We start from the raw sequence: 21801 nt of genomic DNA, 5'->3' as shown, positions 1-21801 counted from the left end.
TGATCAAGAGATACAAGATGAGAAATAATACGATGGGATAATATTATTCATCTTGCTTATTCAAAGAAACTGGAAAATATCAAAGAGATTGATTGATTGTTGATTGATAGCTTAGTATCATTAAATGAATAAACAAGTAAGTGATTTCCATAATGTTTGCATTCTACATTGATTTTTGCAAAATTATTTTAACTTGATCTTACTTGTATCACAACAAATCTGGAAAAATTATCACCGCTCTCCATTATAAGCATTTGGACAATTTCGATAACCAACAACATTAGGAGTAGTTTCAGTCAAATGTCTTAACTGTGAGCTATTAGTTTATTCTGGTGAAAGCTGAAGAATGTTGTTGTGATATTCGATCAAATCTAAATACTGAAATAGAAAGTTTCCACTTCCGAAAATGAAAATTGATATTCCTGTGGATTCAGAGCATAGACTGTCATTCTAGATCTTTTTTCTGTCGGCTCCAATGGTAAACAGAAACAAGTTCATTTGAATTTCTCCCAAACATGGTGAAAATAATCTGGGATTGAGTATTCATTTCGTCAAGAATTCGAACTTGCTTCTCGGCCAGCTTTGACCAGCAGGATACAACCGATTGGAATCAGTCAGCACCTATATCATGTAAAACAAAACGTTAACAAGTATAGTGACAAAAATTAACAATTGAATCAATCTTCATCGACCATTTAAGGGAATTTTAAAGGCCTGAGAGATGCAAATCAAATGCTCTGTAATTTTTCATTAAAAAATATCAAGTTATGTGAAAATCTATGAGGCCTATAAGGGGTTTGTACTCTACTGTTTTAATTTTATTTGAATTCTGTTGATATAATTATCGTTTAAAAGTAATATAGAAAACGAAATTGTCGAGAAATTTCAGTGAATTATTTAATTAAGTCTCTTTTACAATGTAAGTCAGAGGTACGCTAAACACTACCCCTGAATTCCATAAGAATAAAACTTGAGGATTTGACAGGTAAACAAACTTTTTTTTCAACTGAATTCAAATATTCAGTGCTGTAGCTGAACGGACCTTCTTCCGTTCCATTATCCAGTGCACGAGTGACTATTATAGCAGCGATTGAGGAGAATATAAAATAATAATTCATCTTCATATTTTAATGTAGTCATTTTTCGCAATGGAAGGAAGAATAATTCAACTAGTAGATGACAAGGAAATGATAATCGCCTTTGAGAGGAACGTTACGATCAGGAATTCAATGAAGTAATTTAAAATGATTAATGAGAGAATGCCTAAAAAGAAATAATGTTTTCAAAAAAATACGATACCATAATGTCAATGTATCTATGAATAAAAATATTGTTTATGGCTGAGTCAGATAATGTGCCCCAGAGAATGTTCTATCGAACTCACATTTTTCAGGCTTCCTCTCTAGTCTATCAAATTTAATGGTATTAGAGTATGTTCACCTGCTTATCACACATCATTTTCAAGAAATAAATTATTGTTATCCAACCTGTCATCTCGTTATTCGTCTACTTTCTAATGTACCGACTTTACATCTACTACTTCTTCACATTATACTCATATCTTGAAAATTCACAGGTAAAAGTTGTCTTCCTTTTGATACTATGCTTCACGATTCAACAAGTAGTCTCATTTAAATCCTTTTTCCCTTTCCCTCTTGAATGAATTATCGCCTCAACCCTTTCACTCTCATCAGTTCAGTTTAAATTGAAAATTCACGACTCTCACTTGAAACAGTGATCCTTACTGACTATGATGGAGCACCACTCATTTGGTTTGAGAAGATTGAGTGACATAAAAATGGAATTAACATTTAATGGTGATCTTCCGTTTCCTACATCGAGCTGTGATAAGTTTCGAGGTGAGGCAGTATTGCCAAATTGGAAAAATGCGTAGGCTATTGTCTCCGATAAACAGGATTCAATCTGGAAATGATGATAATTTAAATTCAGATTACGCACACTTCATCCGGAAACAAGTCGTGAAGAAGGATAACTGATGAAAAAAATCATGGGCGTGTATCTTCTGCTCTGAGGTTGATTCTATCATCAATATTATTTATTCATCAGAGTTTCGTCTCCAGGTATACCAGGTTTATGGATAACTTTAGTTTATCTCAAGCCCAGACCTGCTTCAGTTTAGAGGTGGCCATAGACTAAGGAATCATTGACCGAACGTAGTGAGGTCTATGTTTTAACTCGAATTTTCTTATGTCTGTCTGTATGTAACGCAATTACGGCTAAACGCGTTGATAGAATTCTATGAAATTTGACAGAAATATTCCTTTTTCAACTGCGCGTCGATGTATACACAAGGGTTTTTGAAATTTTGCATTTTAAGGATAATACGAAAAGAAGATGAATTCCTCCATACTCCGATATCACATTATCTACTCTAAAGATAGGATTAATCAGACTATAGAATTATTCATAATCAATCAGCTGACAAGTGATTACACAGATGTCTGGAGGAGTCAGTCTATTTCTGTATTTCTATAAGGTCTATTAATAGTTTCTATCAAAGACCTTGAAGAGGTATGCATCTTTAAGGTCTTTGGTTTCAATATTTTGTTTTGCAAAATATCATCAGTATCAATATTCTCATATTTGGAAAAACTAATTTAATAGGTGATTAAAAATAATCAAATGAACTAAATAATGCTGAAGAAATAATAATATTTTTGATTGTAAAAAATTAATTTCCATGAGATGGAAAGATTATCACGGAACTGGATGAATTATATCATACGGAATACAAATTCAAACGTGAACTGAGTTTGTTAACATTCAAAACAGGTGGATCTTACATTTGAAACTTGTGGATCAGAATACTGCGTGAAGTCTACTGTTCACAGAACTACAATTTATTTTTCCTACAGTTACGTTGAAAAGTGGACATTGCTGCACTGATTACAGAACGCAAAGAATCACTTTCCGCTCTAGTGCGGGAAAAATTTTTCTGCACTCCAGATTTGCAACATGGCAACACAAAATACTTAGTAGGTTATATGGAGCAACAGTGCAGCAAAATCAAAATGAAGTTGGTAACTGACTGCTGTGGCTGCTATAGTGAGCAGAGGTGCAACGAAGCACAACGCGCAAATTATTAAGTATATATTATAACCAAGGACAACGAGGACTTTAGGATTTTAGGATTAAGGTTTTTATCAATAATAAAATTACACAGAAAAACATTTGATGCATTTCAGGCAATTTTACCCATAATTACCCACTTTTCATATTCAATGGTAACTGTAGGAAAAACTTAATGTGAAATACGTGCGCAAAGTTCCTCTGCTGCACTCAAGAAACCATTCCGCCCTCGCCTACGGCTCGGGCGTAATAGTATATTTCGCACCTAGAGCAGAAAATGAGATTTTTCCAGCTCGAAATCGGTTTTCAAGTCCGAGGCCGTAGGCCGAGGACTAGAAAAGATTGAGAGCTGGAAAAACATTTTTGCCCGTGGTGCGAACGATATTTTTCGCCACACTACAGGTATTGCTGACAAAATAAATAAAGAATACAAAATAAAGAATACTCGTTAAGCTATCGTACCTATCTCTTGATTTTAGTGGTAGAAGATTTGCAGTCAGGATTTCAGATTCTTTTAAAATTTCACTTGGAATACCACAGTCATCTTCAAGCATTTTGAAAATTCGGAATGCACTAATCAACAATAAATAATTGAATAAAACTGGTTGCGAAGCGAATTAGTTTGATTCGAAACTGGAACTAAAATCATGGCGACTTCAGCTTATTATGAAAGTGGACACTCGCCCGATCTAGCGGATGACTTATTACTAATAATTAGCGCGTTGTTTCCAGCCATAAGCGGCTGGAAAGAGACAACTTTCTGGCCTAGACCGGAAAAGAAACCCTTTTCTGACGTCGTCTGCAAACAAGGTCTTTCAGATCTACGTAGGGACTGGAAAACAGCTGCTTTCTGTGCAGTGTGGCGAAAACGTTTCTTTCGGTGCAGCAAACTGTCACTTTGCGCACTAGTTGCACAAATAACTATGTATTCATAGTTGTATTATAGTAACGTAAATGGTGTTCTTCTATCACTTCTGAGAATTTTCTTGCGAATTGAAAAAGGATTTTGGAAAGAGGTATTAGGATCTATTACTAAATTATTGAATAAAGTTTGACTCTACCAACAAACTTATAATATGCTATTCAATTAGGTACAGTAATAAAGTTTTCTGCTTTCTATATTTTTGATCACTCAGCGATAATTTCATAATCACCACTTTTCAGACGACATAATCCCAAATTAATTAAGATGGGTAATATTTTGACACATATAAGTTTATGTCCGACCAGTATTATTAGTGAGGATGAGTTATTCATGAATCCTTATTCAAGTCTGACGAAACACTCCGTGGAAATACAGTATTCACAAAAACTTGTCCAGTTGTATATGTTGCAGACTATGTGTTAAAATGTCGAAATATGATTGCATAAGCATAGGTGCTCATCAAAATGCCAGTTCTTCTTGTTTTCTAATGGTATAATAATATGATAGGTTTCTGGATATGTGTAAGCATCTAAATTATGGAAAGACTTGAAACTGGAAAGGTGACTGAAGGATAGAAATTGAAAGTCAATAAGTCAAATGCGATTGTCTCTCATGTGTTCACTAGTTAATCTAGCTAACAGGTAGCCTCTCTAATCTCTTGAAGAATTATTATGATAGTGATAACTGCACTAAACATTGGACAATCACAGCTTATACATTTATTCTCATTTAACATGAATTATCATGAATGAAATAGTGGGGAAAGAAAAAAGACACTGAAAATCGTATGATGTTTATGAGATGAATTATTTTGTGTCGCATATTTTCTTATTGATTTTTCCCTCCACTTCACATCTCCTATCTTCGATTTATTTCTCTAATTTTGTCCACAATATTTTACTCCTGAAACTGTTCATTGTTCTAAGCCGTCAATCCTTTCAAAAAATGCTTATTCATTCAACTTAGAATAATGATTTCTACGTTACCGGTACATTAACTAATGCACTGAGGAAATGTAACTTTCAGTATTTCACTGTAGAACAGCATCTCATTAAATAAACGATACACATCGATGATTATGACATTACTGAATGATTATCACAGTACCAAAAATCTGTGGAGAATAAACGTAACTATTCCATGAAGTCCTATGGCTACAATGTATCATTATGATGACAATGCTATTCTAAAGCTGCGTACGCCGCTCCGCCCTCGTTTCGCCATCGCTCCGCAGTTGCTCCGCCCCCGCTCTGCACTCGCACCGATCATGAACTCTTCTCACGCTCCACTCTTGCTCCCGGGTCGATCATCAATCGCTCTGCTCGAGTGACGTTCGGTTGCGGAGCAGAGCGAAAGCAACACCTTTTAGCAACACAGAGCGCACCTTTATACTCTCCTGTGATCTGTATTCTCCTTTCAGTCTAGTATAAACATCTGTACTCCACCGAACATTAAACAATCTCATAACTTTCCATATAGGATATCCTTATTTATAAAATAGAATCATAGTACCCTTTGAAATTAATAGAATAATAATACAAATTATAACTACCAATTTCGGTGATCACACCATCGTCAAGTATGAAAATAAATTTCACATAAATGTTTACTAATAGTTTTGTTATTTTTGATTTATAAATCTTCAAGTGAATTATTTTAGCAGCTGCCCCTATCCATCATCTGTATTTTATAAATACAAGAAAGTAGCCCTGAATTCATAAATTTTAAGAGGATATCCTTAATCCATTCATTAGCTTCTAAACCAACATTCAATTCCTTTGATAAAATATAAATCCCTTTCGTCATAATAATAGAAAATCAGCATCAACAAATAACATAATATTCCCCTTAAAGACGTATAATGCCTGTCAGCATGCGAAAATGACGCCATGAGCAGTATTGGTATTCAGGGTATTTACTCATTCCTTGAGAACTTGAACTCGCAGCCGGGCACATAAAGCATCAACGATTCAAAAATGAACGAGCAACTATGTGCCACACAGCTATGTGCCAGCACCGGTCACGTCCCTCGGTATATGGGTCCAGTTGCCAGAACAAATAAATTGTTTAATGTGCACAGTGTATTCTCTATGACAGACGTGAATGACCGGCTGAAAGACGGCCGCAGAACTATATGCCCACTAGCAACAACTTGAAATTTACAGCAGAGATGTCCCACAGTAGGCTACATATTAGAATCTCATGTATTAGTGGAAAGGTTATATTTACAGCAAGGACAATTCTCCCTGGAGCACATTATTTAATGCGAGCATCTATTCTCTCAAAGCTAAGGGATCATAAATGTCAACAGATATCATATTCTGTTTAAAACATATACGTCTTTAGAGTGGAGGTAGTAAATGAGTAGAATTAGTTAAATTGCTATGGGTATGCTGTTAAAGCTATTGTGTATTGAGTCCATATGTCACTAATAGAACGGATTATCACTGCTAGAGAATCCTGTAGAATACTCCAGTGTGTTAAAAAGGAGTTGGAATTATTTCACTTCCGATCATTATCCTCAAACATACTTTTTAAGGTAGATCTAGAAAAAAAATATAAGAAACTTAAACTGTATCACATTGAATAAAACATACAAAGTAATACAGAATATTTACAAAGATTCTAATATATTCTCAGGCTAATTTATTATCAATATACATAATACGTAGTATGCTTTGAATTAGTTGATGTTCCTTCCTCAATATCTCCAACTTGAATTTTGTTTAATTATCAATTTATTCGTGGACCACGGATTATTGGAAATTGTTTAATATTAATTTCTTTCCATTTATAATTTTCATCCATTTTTATATAAGATTCAAATTTTAAAATTTATTTCATCAAATTGGAAACAATACAATGAATATATTTACCTAGGTTTAGTTAAGTTGTAATTGCATGAGAATACGCTTATGTAAAATATCAATATAATTATTCATTTCAACAAATGAAGTATTGAGTATTAATATCCTAAAAGATTCTCCTTTCGATCTCCAGTCTGTAACTCTAAGCTTTTTTTCAGACGAATCATGAAAATAATACATAAGCAAGAATTACATAATAAGATTCCGATCTACACATAGACTCGAAATAGCTCGTTTTCAATCTGACAAAGCCAGCAAAACCTAGGTTTAGTTAAGTTGTAATTGCATGAGAATACGCTTATATAAAATATCAATATAATTATTCATTTCAACAAATGAAGTATTGAGTATTAATATCCTAAAAGATTCTCCTTTCGATCTCCAGTCTGTAACTCTAAGCTTTTTTTCAGACGATAAATATGCGCCTGACACTCTGAATTTACTTCCTGATTTTATGTGCTGAACTACTTGGACTACTCTATAAGGCACCTATCACCATTCAGATGTGTCTATTGGACAAGAAATCCGTTCTCTATTATTTTAAATTAAATTTGGACCATTTTTCTCAAATTGCTGTACTATCCAGCACTCTTAGAGATTGTTATCGTCACACGAGCAAGGAAGCTGAAGCCATTATTAGCGAACTAGAGTTGAGAATTTGTCTAGTCAGGTGCGAGAGACGGCTTGGTTAGAGCTATTATGCTATTTATTCAATAGCGAAAGTAGCATAGTAATGCTTATGGAAAAATATACTTCGTAATAGAGTGTTAGGCAAAATATACAATGACAATCAACAAAGTAGACTATGTTGAGTGGCCGATTACAGACAGGCAAACCTACGAAGGTGTTGGACACGTCTTGGAGATTGCCCGCCTTATATTCGGCAACTCATTGCTATGTTCACCTGTTTTTTCCTCTCTCTTTCCATCCGCTTACAAAACAGCAGCGTTTTCCAGCGCAGAACTTTCACCATTGCTTATCCACGATGACAAGTGGAAAATTCCAGATCACCACTCAATGTTTCACGAATGAATTTTCTAACGATCTTAGCCGCTAATTCCCTAATGAAAAATCTTAGTTTTAATCAGCGTTATCCTTTTTACTACAAATTATCTTATGCCTTTCACTGGAGAAAATTTTTGTTTCTGTGATAAGATACTGTGACGCAGAAATTGAGATGAATGTTACGAAATTCTTTGTTTCCTATTTCAAGACGTTATCAAATTTTAGCAAATATAAATTTGAAAGACAAATTTGTTCGCATAACATTAGTATAAGAAATTTCGATAATCTTGGAAATTCATTTGGAAACAAAGCCGTCAATCAATTAAAATGGTGAAAGCGTTTTACTTCCATCAAGAATACAGTAGGGATGCCTACAGGTTTGGGGGAGGGGTCTTGAACGCAGACTGTGCCTTTGAAATTCTTAGAGGTGAAGCTCAAAAAAATACTTTGGGGGTTTTTGTTTTTGGTTTGCTCTTTTCCCTAGATAGAAGTGTTTAGAATGAATAAGTGATGACTTGTTACCCCTTTTTTACGGGGGGAGGGTGGTAGAAGCTGAATTTTCTTAGTTGAGGGGTGGTGGGGGTGCGTCATTTGTCTGGTGAAGGTTGGCACCCATGAAGACAGTAATATTCATTCCCATAATTTACTATAACTCCAAATTAGTTGAGGGGTAGTAAAAATTCACTTGTAGTAACACACTGATTCGTCTGTAGTTTGCAACTGAAATTTAAATAAAAAATCAAGTTTTTCAAAAAACTTGGCAGGAAATGTATTCAATGATATTCCCGACATACTCATCATCACTCCAGCAAAGCCACTATTTTGTAAACATTTTATAAATAACTTGTGTCCTTGAATTGTTTTTCAGCCGTTGGCCAACGCTGGTTTTACTTTCATTGATGATAGTGGTGAATGCAGCCTCTCATTCATCTCAATAATTACAGTTTTGAAGCTATTAACATTTAAATGATTAGCAGCTCGTAGTTACATCATCAAAGATGAGTTTCTATGTCATAAACCTCACAATAACTTTATATCACGAAAGGTTTTTATTTCATGAAATACAGGTAATTTTAATGTTAATAATGAAGAAGTGAGAGTAGGGATAGAGTTGACATTTCAATTGCGAAACTTGAAATGTCCGTATAGAACATAAAATCATCATGGATGATAATATTGATATTTGCATAGCTTTCATATTTTTACGACTCCTATCTACAATTTTTATCCACAATTTTATTATTCCAGTTTCATCATTAATTATGGAAGGATGTAACACCAAAAGTGTGGCTCAATTCTCGAGCATTAGGTTAGTTAATATATCGAAAAATTATTATCGATTACTATACTCTCATGAGTTTAGTGTTTTTTCTTCAATACAATGGTATTTACCTGCTATAAAAATTAGCCTAAACTAAATAATTGTTATAGTGCTGTTTGCATCGATAAAAACTATGACGGTGCACATAGAGTGCAATAAAGAAGTTGACAAGATAGCACGGTACCTATCTCACACTCTTATTCTACAAGAACATGAATCCATGAGGTTTGCATAGGAACTACTTCGACATCACAGTGGGGAAAACGTCAATCTCCCTCACTCTGAACAGTATTTTGAGATTTGAAGATTCACAATCGAATACTGCTGAAGGCATTATGTATCAAAAAGTGAAACTCTAAACTGAGTGATAAAGTGTAGCAATATAAGGTTTATCCAACCATCTATCTTCTCTCACACGAATTCGAAATTTACAAAATTTAAAAAAGAAGATCCTCATCAATTTTTCTGGAATTTTTATGTCTTATAGAATGCTTAGTTCAAAGATAATTTATTGATATTTATCGGATATAATAATGTTTTATTAGATATCTTTTCTGATATGACAAGGGCGATGAATGTTATGAGCATTGCAATGAGTTTCTAACCTTTTTCCATATTTAAAGAAAAATAATGAGGCATCTCAACTCAATATTTTTGAGAATTTCAATTTTTCATTATGGCAAAGACGTTATTCGAAAATATGATACTTAACATTTTCAGGAATAGGAGGTTTACGGTGGAATAGATAGGACTTAAATTGGAAATTCCTATTTCAAATCCGCAATAAATTTTAGTCTATTTGATTGTGTCTCCTAGGACTATTTTACAACACCTTCTTTTACAGTCAACATGATATTCAAATATGAGTTCCCTCAAATCATTCCACAAAATTTGAGCTTTGTTCGAATTCAATTGGATTTTTTAATTTAAGATACAAAATTTAAGCTATGTTCCAAATCAATTGAAGTAAGGCCAGGTGGCCAGCATTTGTGATATCTCTTGAAACGAGATAATGAACATAATATGCCTAAATCCTGGAGATAAGCCTAATCCTGGATTGAGGAAGAAGAAGAAGAAGATAATGATAAGCAACTAAAATATACAAACTCACCTTCTATCTCGAGGCCTCTTGTTAGTTCCGTTCTTGATAGTCCTGTATAAAGACATCATCTTGGCAAATCCGATTGATTTAACTCAATTTGAAAAACTAACAACTTTTGAACACAATAGATTATTACTATTAAACACTATATGATTGGGAAAATGTTGAAAAACTAATAAAATTGGAGGAATAAAAAAAATTGGATCCAGGAAAAAAGGAGCAACTACTGATAAAGTAGAACACAAAACTGGTAAAATTTCAAAGAAACAACTGAATAAAGTATAAAAATAAAGGTCACAACACACTTAGTTAACACTGATCACAAAACCGGTCGGAAAACTGTTGGAAAATGCGGCGAGAGGTCGGAAAAGCTGGGGCCAACACTTGCAGAGCACATGGCAGTGGCGCGGGCCTCGATTCATACACTACTGAAGGCAGTGAAGACTCAGCGATCAGCGCCCGATACAACGCAACCCAACCTCTCCACCCACCTCACCCTAGCACTTTCTCCAGTATTCAGCTGATCACACTTCGGTCTCGTTGTCCTTCGCGACAACAACCACTCTATCCATGATCAGATCCCAATCAATCTGTCAGCATTGCTGGAATGAGGAGCACTGATGCTATCCACAAGGAATGAGAAGTGAATCTCTCAATATCACTGTACTAATCAACATCGACTGAGAAAACTCCCCTCTTCACTCAGCCGAGAAGAATGCAGTTACCTATCAAACATTGTAGGAGGTAGCCAAGAATGTGGCGGTATCGAGGTCAATTCTGAATTAATAGAAACAATAATAACTAGACACGAGAGATGCTAGATCACGCAGAAGTGCGGTGCAGACCCGAGTCTAACGCAACTCCGCATCATTTTGGCCCTCACATTTAAAGAACGAAAGCGTGCATTTTTGTAACCGAGGTCTCTGGAAATGATTTGGTTTGGTCTGAACATTGACCTATGTGTGCTTTCATATCAAGACTCTCCCGAAAAACCGACTCAGTCTTTCCGAAATGAGGAGGTTAATTTTCTCAATTGTCGAGAAGCCTTCTTCTTCCTCCCATTCTTCATCAACTCTTTTCGAATGATTATTATTGAACGAAAATCCAAATTGAATGCTGTAAATCACCCCGAAGACTTCTGCTACTGCAAATATTGACAACAGGGTGTCAATTTCCATCTAGCTGTTTACCCTGTCGTCAATATTTGCAGTAGCAGAAGTCTTCGGGGTGATTTACAGCATTTAATTTGGATTTTTGTTCAATAATAACATTATTACTTCATTAGCATTTGATTATTTTTTTATTTTATTATTATTTGAACATTCATTAGGAAGACGAAGTGCATGAGAATTGGTGCAGGGAAAGCAAGAATGGGGAATGCTGTACTGGAGGGTGAACAGTTGGAACAGGTATCATCTTTCAAGTATTTAGGAAGCATAATGGAAGAGGATATGAAATGCAACAAAGAAATCAAAGTAAGAATTGCTATGGCAGAAACAGCATTCAATAAGAAAAAGAGAATTCTTTGTAGCCAACTGGACAAGACACTAAGGAAAAGGCTAATAAAGTGCTATGTTTGGAGTGTGGTGCAGAAACTTGGACGCTGAGAAAGGAGAATAAGAGGAGGCTTGAGGCATTGGAAATGTGGATATGGAGAAGGATGGAGGGGATCAGTTGGAGGGATAAAGTTACAAACGAGGAGGTGTTGAGGAGGGTTGGGGAAAGAAGGAGTCTGCTGGATGTGATAAAGGGAAGAAAGAGGAGATGGCTGGGACATTGGATGAGACGGCAATGCTTGTTGGTGGATGCCATTGAGGGGACCATTCAGGGAAGAAGAGGAAGAGGGAGAAGAAGATACAAAATGTTGGACGACATCAAGGAGGGGATGAGCTACTATGCAACGAAGCGACTGGCAGAGAATAGAAGAGAGTGGAGGGCTGCTGCCATATAGAAGGACCTGCTTACGAGCAGAAAACTACAGGCAGACAGCATTTGAATAAAAATGCAATATCTCAGTAATTTTCATCTGTAACTATTTTTGAATTTATACTTTTCATTGAGATGCGCATGTGCCGAAATTTATTATTTTTCTTTCTTTCTTTTCAAAATTGTAACTTTTTCAAGATAATTTTTATTAGAGTGCTGGATTAACTTGCGATTCTCACTGTACCTATTGGAGTAGTTTCATGATGTAATTCAGCACATTACGTAGTTAAATTCAAATATTTCCTCTATTGTTTTCCAACGTTTTTCTCGAGTACTTAGAACTGTTGCAGACGCTAGATCATCATAAAAAATCAGTTGAGCGTCCATTCTATTGCTGAGTCCTTCTACTTCGCTTGAGGGAATTTTCCTGTATTCTGTCTCTGTTAGTTGTATTCCTTTCTCGTTCTATTGAGGGAAATTATTGTCGTCCCCTGTAGTTCATTTGGAATATTCCCAAGTCTAGGCATTCATTGAAGATGTGTGACAGAACCTCTGAGACATCTGAAGCTGCTCTCTTCAATATTAAAGAGTTGAGACCATTTATATCTAAACATTTGCTGCTACTCATTCTATTAATGGTTTCGAACACTTCCTCAACTTTTGAAGTGCCTGAAACTAAACTCACAAGTTGGTTTTGACATCTTATCAACAAAGTATCTAGAATTAAAATATTTCTTGGTAATATTTTCACTTTGTAGATCTATTTTATCTAAAAAATACATGTTTATGTCATCTACAGGGAGATCACAAGACTTGTGCAAAGACGAACTATTTCTACAAAGGTGCCTATTGATTACTTCCCAAGCCGCTTTATTTTTGTTTTTACTATTTTGTATAATTTTACTATTGTATTCGAGTTTAGCTCTCTTAATTGCAGACCTATAGTATCTTCTAAGCTTATTATACTCCTCCTTAACTACATCTACATCACTAGTAGAGTCTTTATACAGACGAAATAGTTGTTCACATTTAACTCTCAAAGCTTTCAACTCTGATGTTGTAAACCATTTGTTTTCAGATATTCTAGAACATGTATTTTTTTTACCAATGGTTAAGCCGTGTTGACTGCCCACAAAAAAAGTTCATGAAACTTATGGACTTTCTCTTCAATATTATGAAGTTCATAATCCAGTTTATAGGATCCAGGCAAGAACGAAAGATGCTTGTTCTACTCTCACTCATCTGTCAAATCAAAATTGTATTTTTTTGTTGACCAACATGTGATTCTTTATCGAAACCCACTTTCAAAATTATAGCCGAATGATCAGACACAGCAGTAAATACAACTACTCTGCCATCTACTCGCATATACATCAGTGGCAATATTGTCGATGCAGGAGCCGCCTGAATGAAAACTGGGCCTTGTCGTCTCGTCTGTTGTTAAATTTAATACATGTTATACATTCAACTTCAAGTTCTTCTGAAAACAGATTATTTTTATTTGGATAGATTTTATCGATTTAATTATTCTCGACTAGCCTTCCCTCACAATGATTCTTCATTTTCTTCCATTCTTTGTCACTTTCCTCGTATCATGTAGTCAACTTTTTGACTTCCATGTCAAAATCTTTATATTCAATTCTGTCTCCTTTGTGAGAAAATGTTACCTCTGACACTTCTTGTAATAATATTGGTTATATTTTAATTATTATTATTTAACGAAAATCCAAGTCAATTGCTATCAACTACCTTGAAAACTCAGACTCCAATTATTATGATATAGACAACAGAGATAACAGCTAGAAGGAAATGTTCTCTCTGTAAAAATAATATATAAATAATATTTTGTGAGTTTTTCATTAGGATTTAAATACATGCAATATCATATTGATATTACTTCAATCTATCTGTACATTTTGTTTCCTTGAAAATTGTGCTCATCAATAACATCCATCCAGCAGTTTTACTCCTTTTTCTCCTTATATATTTTTCTCCTTAGATCCAATATATCAATTATTGTATGATCGAACATGTTGTGTGAATTCACACTTCATTGCTTTATAGATTCGATCATCATATAATCCATGTCAATCACAGAATAATTTTATCAATGTTCACTTTCTTGGTAGGGCTACTCTTATTTACATAAAAATTGAAGATTAAAGTATTCTCTTTTCAACTTAATTTTATGAATAAATTAAAATTAAAATAAGGGTACTCTGATATTTCATTCTTTTGTAATTTTGTCAATGTTTATTTATCTGTTCAATACATTCCAATGCAGTAGCACAGTAGTAATCCTGAAATCTTATTTTCTCACACAAATGTTCTGTAAACCAATCTGTTAAAGGTTGCCGTAGGCTAATGGGCACCGTATTTTATCTGAGAAACGAGTCTGTTGAACGAAAGATGTTAACAATAGCATAGTTATTGATAAACTGTCAGATACCTGAGATGTAGAGCATCCATTATCATACTTTTCCATCCATAATTTCATTGTTAGAACCGTTTAAAGAGGCATTCAACTCAAACTTGACCCGGTGAGCTTGAATGAAAGAATGGAGGCCCTGGCGGTGTACGGCCCACTTTTCATTTGAGGAAGAGGGTCTAAACAATGTCTCCAGTCGGCTCTTATCACTGATCTCATCACGGATGAGGCAGCCGCCGACAGGAGAAAGGCCCGCACTCAATTAGAGAAACAACAGATGAATAGCTTATTCCATTCAGAAATCAAAAATCTCTCCTCTATGACTCTAGTTTTTCATTCTAGTCTTGATGCGAATTAATTCCGAATCATTCCATCCTAACTACTTTCTCTCTTTCTCTCGGAGACTAGTTTGAATCGTCTTATTAGAATTTTTGTGAACAAAAGGGTTTTAAAGGTGAAGATAATACTTATCTCGTTATCTTTTTCATTAGGGCTACTCTTCAATGAAATTGAAAAATAAAAATCTAAGTACCCTTTTTTTAAATTGTTATTTTTACTTTTTTATATTTTTGGCAACATGGCCGAATCATCTCGTAGATAAACAATTTAAAAAAGGGTACTTGGATTTTTATTTTTCATTTCTACTTATCTTGTTGTCTGGAGCCGAATGTGTGTTGTATATACTACAGGAAGCATGATTAAAAGGTGCTTAGCTCTTAGTTCCTATTTACGTCTATATTTATAAGTTCTTCATTTAGTTTTTTTTTCATTACAACCTTATTCATTTTTGAACTGAACCTCAGCAGATTGTTTGCACTAAATTATATTTCAAACTGTTCATGAAAATACTCAAATAGATTTCATACAACGCTACATCCAAATCTCTATTTTTGTATCAAGTAACCAAGTTCACTAAGACCTTTTTGAAATTTAATAAATTTTAATTTTAATCGAGTGTTACTCAATAGATTGTTTTTCAGTGTAATATTTTTATTAGTACAGGTCTTATTGGCCTGTTTATAATATAATATTCGCTGAAAATTCAAAAATAATTGCAATCGGAAGCAATAAATTGGTTTCAAATCAGAGTGTGACTAATTTTTCCAGTATGTATATTTTATTCATTCAATTATCATTCATAGCTAAATTCTAGGTACCTATCTATTATTTTCTATTATTAAAACATGTTATTAGTGAGTGGAGTGCTCACAGTGGAATCTCATTTCGTTTACTCTGTAGATGGAAATCTCACTTATTGGCATTTTATTGAATTTTATCGTCTCAGATATAGACTAGATTTTATTAACTTATATTCCACATCGTAAAAGATTTTCCAAATCTACAAAATTGTAAGGCTAGGCACACACCAGTTAGTCAAGACAAGACAAGACATGATCAGACACAATACATCACATAGATGCTTATGAAGATATGTCTAATTGCAATGACTAATCAGTGTGTGTTGCGCCATAAGCAACTATGTGAAGTATTGTGAAAGTGTGTCTGATCATGTCTTGTCTTGTCTTGACTAACTGGTGTGTGCCTAGCCTTATCGATCTTTTTCCACACAAATCGATCAAACCAGTAATCATGAAATGATAAATGAAAATTGGAATGGAAAATCAATGCTATTCATATTTTAGAAAATTGTGTTTAGTTCAATTCAAAAGGGATCTGAACCAAAATAAAACTTTGACAGATCGGAGTTGGATCTTTTATTATCGCATTGTTTGTCTGAACTTTCAGATGATACGTAATCAACCGTTTCCCAGCAATGTTGGTATCATCACTTTTGTTTTCTCATCTCAATTAAACCTGGACTATTTTCGAAATATCTTCAGGCGCGCACCAATGGAAGAAATTAATTATTGGCGAAGACTTTTCAAAGCGAGATGCTTTACAGCAACTCTGGAGGGCACTCTCTCTTTCTTCGCGACTTCAGTCGTCAATCAAACCTCGAAAACAACAAAGGGAACGTCTTCATTTGCCGATGATGGGATGAATTTCGCAACCGGGTTAATGCTGGTTTACTGTGGTCGTCGTGAATAGTGGAATTCACTCGAAACTAACAGCGTTGGTTGAATGGGAAGCATTGATTTCATTCATAAGCATTACTGACAGTTTGCAGTGAGTCCCACTGTAGCAATTGAGATGGTTCGGTATCTTTGTGTAGTGTCGTTAATATAAATCAATTTCAGATTCGAAGCGAATTTTGCGTGATCGTCTGCGACGTTGCAAAACGCCGAAATGTGACTTGAAGCGGCGGCGGCATCGCTCTTTGCAGCAGACGCGACAAAACACGTAGCCAGCTCATCTTCAATGGATTCAACGATAAGACAGACACACGTTTCTGGGTGACGACCGCAGATCATGGTATTAGGAGGCGCTCTTCCGCTCACTCAATAATCATGATGTGCTCAATCTAGGAACTATTTTACATTGAAACGTGCTCAGTTCTAATTAAATTTTAGAAGAGATGCCTATATTCAAAAATGAGATCTGGAGCATGTCTCATGAAATTTAACAAAAACTAATATACTGTTCCTATACGTATGAATAAAATATAAATCTCAGTAACTTTATAAATTATTTTATCACAACATGTTTCGGACATTAATGCCATTTTCGAATCAAAATTTCAAAGACTTGAAAATGACATCAATGTCCGAAACATGTTGTGATAAAATAATTTAAAAGGGTACTGAGATTTATATTAAAAGTAGCCCTAAAGAAAGAAGACAATAAAATGGTGTTACTCTACAATATTCAATTCAATTGTCTATTTATTCAATAAAAACACTTATCAATAGGCTAGACAAAGATGGCGATAATTAGTAAAGAGAAAAGTTTAGGGAAAAGGCTTCCATACACCAGTATCAAATTCCGTCATTGTGAAATTTTTACTCAGGTCGCTATATTGGATACTAGACTGTTGGTTGCTATATGGTTTATATTGGAGCCTTATTACTTTTTTAATTTGATTTTTCAATGTCCGTCCCTCAAGAATAGAATTCAAATCAATCAAATCAAAATTTGTATTTGTTATCGAACATATTTCATACAAATAGAGTTGCAATTCTAAGAATAGAATTAGGAATATTATTTAAGGAGACACCAAGTGAAGATTGATGAGAAACTTCTGAAACGAGAAAGTCAATTGGTGTTTGTGTGAGCTTTTAACACTGACTAGTATAAAACAAGTGTTTTGATAATTCATCACAACTTTGAATGTCAACAGAGTTAGAATAGGATGTAGCCCTACTGTATATAATTGGTCTCCCTGGAGGCTGCAGATTTCTTTCCGCACCGCACCAGGTAATAATTGGTTTGTAAAGGTGAAGTGACTTTGAATAACAAACGCAAGATCTTCAAACCAATTTTTACCACCGTCTTTATCATAAAAAGATGCATGCGCAAACCCATGTAGCACTCAATCAGCCTGTATAGGTGAATGTTCTGGCACTTTCACGAATGTGATAAATCGACCTCAATTTCTCTGTTTGAACATCAATAGTGATGATAGGTTTGGTGCACGCTCTGTCAAGACACAAGACACGTATCATTTCATTATGATACGATCATAATGTAGAGCTACACTTTGGCAAGCTATTCTAACCTTTGAAAATTGAAATGTACAGTTGAGGGACTCTCAAATTGAATGGTATTTTATTGACATAGGAAGAGATACATGGAGTTTAAAACTTTCCATACGATCAAAGAATTTTTTCCTTCTCTATCATCACTGATGACTGATCTCAACATACCGTACGGTATACTTAAAATGCTTTAGGTTGGAATGTGAGAGGCAAATAACATCAATCAATAAGAACTAGGTACAATCAGCATGAATTGATAAAGCCAACGCACATTCGCCTACATTTCAATCCGCTTATTTTATCCATGTTATATAAAACTGTAGACAAGGAAGAGTTTCACTTCACTCTTCGAGCTTCACAAATCCTTTGGGATAATCAAGAGGAATTGTACTCTTATAACTTTTGTCTTTTGAATCTCATGAGTTCATTCATAGAAACTACAAAATAGAAATAATATTGGAGTGGCCGTGGTCGAGAAGTTTAGGCGCTGGCTTTGTAAACCAGAAGCCCCGAGTTCGAATCTCGACGAGGCCAGATATTTTATTCGAGCCACTCGAGAAAAAATTAAGTCTTCGATACTGGCTGCCTGAAAATGCATACAACGATAGACGTAGACGGACGTATGCAGACAGACGGGAGAAACTCACCTCCTCACAGATCCCTTCCCATGTTATCGAATTTTGCAACGTACACAGATCTTTGTCTTTTTCTCGGCGCGGATTTTTCTCACTACTATATTAAAACATGACTCAATGCAAACAGACGGGATGTGTTTACCCAAACCGGGTTCCACTGTGATTCCAGGATTTAGCGTGGCGCAGGATTTAACGTGGCGTCTCTTCAGTTTGCATTTGACCATACTAAGTTCTTATAGGAGTGGCGTGGAAGTGACAAAAGTCCGCGCCACGTCCGTTACATAAGCTTCTTCTGTGTGAATTGGGCCTAAAACCATTCATGTCAGAGGTACTGAAATTAACCTGAGAACTCTGACACCAGACCTGAGCCAGACAGGTTACTCGACATTTATTTATTCATAGAAAAACATTTTTGCAACAATAAATGAATGAAATAATGATAATATTATGCTAGTAAAGAAACCCCATATTATAATACTCCCATCAAATGGGTTATGAAACCTGGTGGTACTTTTCTCACAATTCACTAGCGAGAATGTTGTAGTTTGAAGAAAATCTTTGAATTAGTTTTTTATATAGAAAATGGAGAGTAGGTTCGGTATGCCTACTTCTGGAATAAGCAAACATCCAATTGTGTTTTATGTAGTGTAACAATTATTGTACCAAATCAACATATTCCAGATAAATTATTGAGCTGATTTTTCAATAAAGTAATATAACTTAGAAGTGAGATTGAAATAGAAACTATAACTACCGTACTTATAAGTGAGATTGAAAAAGTTGCTGACAAGGTCAGATAATAAGAATCTTACAGTTACTTAACGTTCATTTATTGTCAACAAAAAAGTTGGCAAGAGATTGTCTTGGCATGAGCTTGCAAACTGCAAAGATCTATGCAGAAACGATAGCAGTACGACCATTGTTTTGACCAGTTCACGTTGAAGGAGTTATGGGTTTAACTGAATTTACATGGACGTAAATATTGACTCTTTACAACTCTACATTGTCTCACAGGTTGACATTCACTTTAGACAAACATATACAAGGTGTATGCATTTCTAATGAGCGAATGGGGCATGAAGCGACCAATGTCTCATAGAAGATAGAGCAAGCGATACAATCAACTTGAACTTGAGTTTACCGCTTGTCTCTGTCACGTTTCAAAATACCATTAAAATATTCTTACATCTTCCACCTTGAGCTCGTGTTAACAAGTAACTACATTTTTTCTAATTACTTATCAAGTGATCAAGTTACTTATCCATCATTATCAAGTGATTTAAATTGTTTATTGCAGTCTTAAAAACGCCATGCTTAACATTTAAATAAGATACGTAGTTTAAAATATGATTCTGATGCTCAATTAATGATAATCTTTATCATAATTTATTCAAGAATCTTGAATTATATCATGATTCGTGATACTGTTCAGAACACTCATAAGAATGCTCAAATCGAATTCTAAAGCCTCTTGCCATTAGGCCTACACAAGCACAAAATGAATCCACATAATATGAAGCTAATGGAGTTATTGTTGAAAAGTTTATGTAAAAAAAATAATAGGCCTATATAAATCAGTTGATGTACAAAGTTTTTTGTTGATAAAGTAGAAAAATCCTATTGTAAATTTTGCAAATTATTATCTACATTTTGGAAATGAAAACTCTATATTGAGGTCCACGTTATAATAGCAGTATTTGATTAGTAATGGTATTTCTATCCTTGTCTATCATTCAACAAAGCGAATACAGTAGCGCTATCTCTTTCTCGCTTTGCTCTGTTGCCAGATTGTCTTTCAACAATATAGAATTAATAATTGATTAACAAGATATTTCACCTTTATTATGAAATTATTAAAGAATATAATTTCTTGCTTAATAAAATATAATTTATTATTTTAAGCGAGAATAAACAGTTTAATATTATCAATAAATATGTATCAGATACCGTCTACAGAAGGCATTGACAAGACATCGGCAACGTATCAATGCTCATTGCTCAGTTTTAAAGATCCTAATACGATGGGTGGAGTATCCTGGATAGATATATGTTTATTAATCTATTGAGAAGATCCATGTAGACTATATATGCTGTAATTTTTTTCACTTTTAGAAGTAGGCTACCCATATTTTTGGCAGTTTTATGAAATAGTATGTTTAATATTGTTCTATATTGTAACATAGATTACCTATAGTCTAGTATACTTCTTTCATGATTATAAGTTTATAATGAAGAGGGCCTACTCCAGTTTTATATCAAATTGGAATTCCATGAGAGCATTCATTTTAGTAATGCAGAACTGCACCATAATCATGATCATGGGCTGATTAGGAACCCTCAAACCCCCAAACAAAGAGATTGATACCATTTCCAAGTCTGTACCTTCAAGGATTATTTTTTGAGATACACGGTTTTCTAATTGTCAGGTTTAGAATAGGCCTAATATGGAGGGAAAATGTAACTTTGGCTGTGAACCATACTTTTCTTTCTTTTGCAATGACGCTCCAGAAGTGAAAAATGGACTTACAGCCCTCAACTAGATGTCATTTTAAAGCTTTGGGGATATTCTACAACACAGTCTCAGTAATAGTAGGTTATGTTCACTGTGAATACATTTACAGAGTGGAAAGTGAAATTTCGTCCCCACAGATTGTATGTTCCAAGTTTTTGAAACTAAAATTAATCATGGAAAGAGTAATTAAAATGAGATTAATATCTGGAACATTATATTTTGGATAACTCTGAACATTTTGGTGGTAGAATCAATCCGATATCTCTCACTATAACTGAATAGAAATCGATATAAAAGAATTTATCAGTTATGATCGCCATCTTGAATTTATCAATTATGAAAATATATTCGTTGTTTTTTCATCAATATTTCTTATTCAGCTGGCTATAACAAA

General features: G+C 34.5%; 1 protein-coding gene across 1 annotated transcript in view; it reads right to left on the bottom strand.

Moving 5' to 3' along the window:
* Positions 1-10743, bottom strand: part of LOC111043775 — a 176658-nt gene extending 165915 nt beyond the window's left edge. Inside the window, exon 1 of the mRNA XM_039445326.1 lies at positions 10320-10743. Within this exon, the coding sequence (XP_039301260.1) occupies positions 10320-10378 (59 nt within the window). The 5' untranslated portion in view covers positions 10379-10743. The remainder of the gene's footprint in view (positions 1-10319) is intronic.
* Between the last annotated feature and the right edge of the window lie 11058 nt (positions 10744-21801).

Source organism: Nilaparvata lugens, chromosome 1, assembly GCF_014356525.2.
Source record: "Nilaparvata lugens isolate BPH chromosome 1, ASM1435652v1, whole genome shotgun sequence".
NCBI classification, from domain to species: Eukaryota; Metazoa; Arthropoda; class Insecta; order Hemiptera; family Delphacidae; genus Nilaparvata; species Nilaparvata lugens.
Note: the sequence above shows the minus strand (reverse complement) of the source record. Positions and strands in the feature narration are given on the sequence as shown.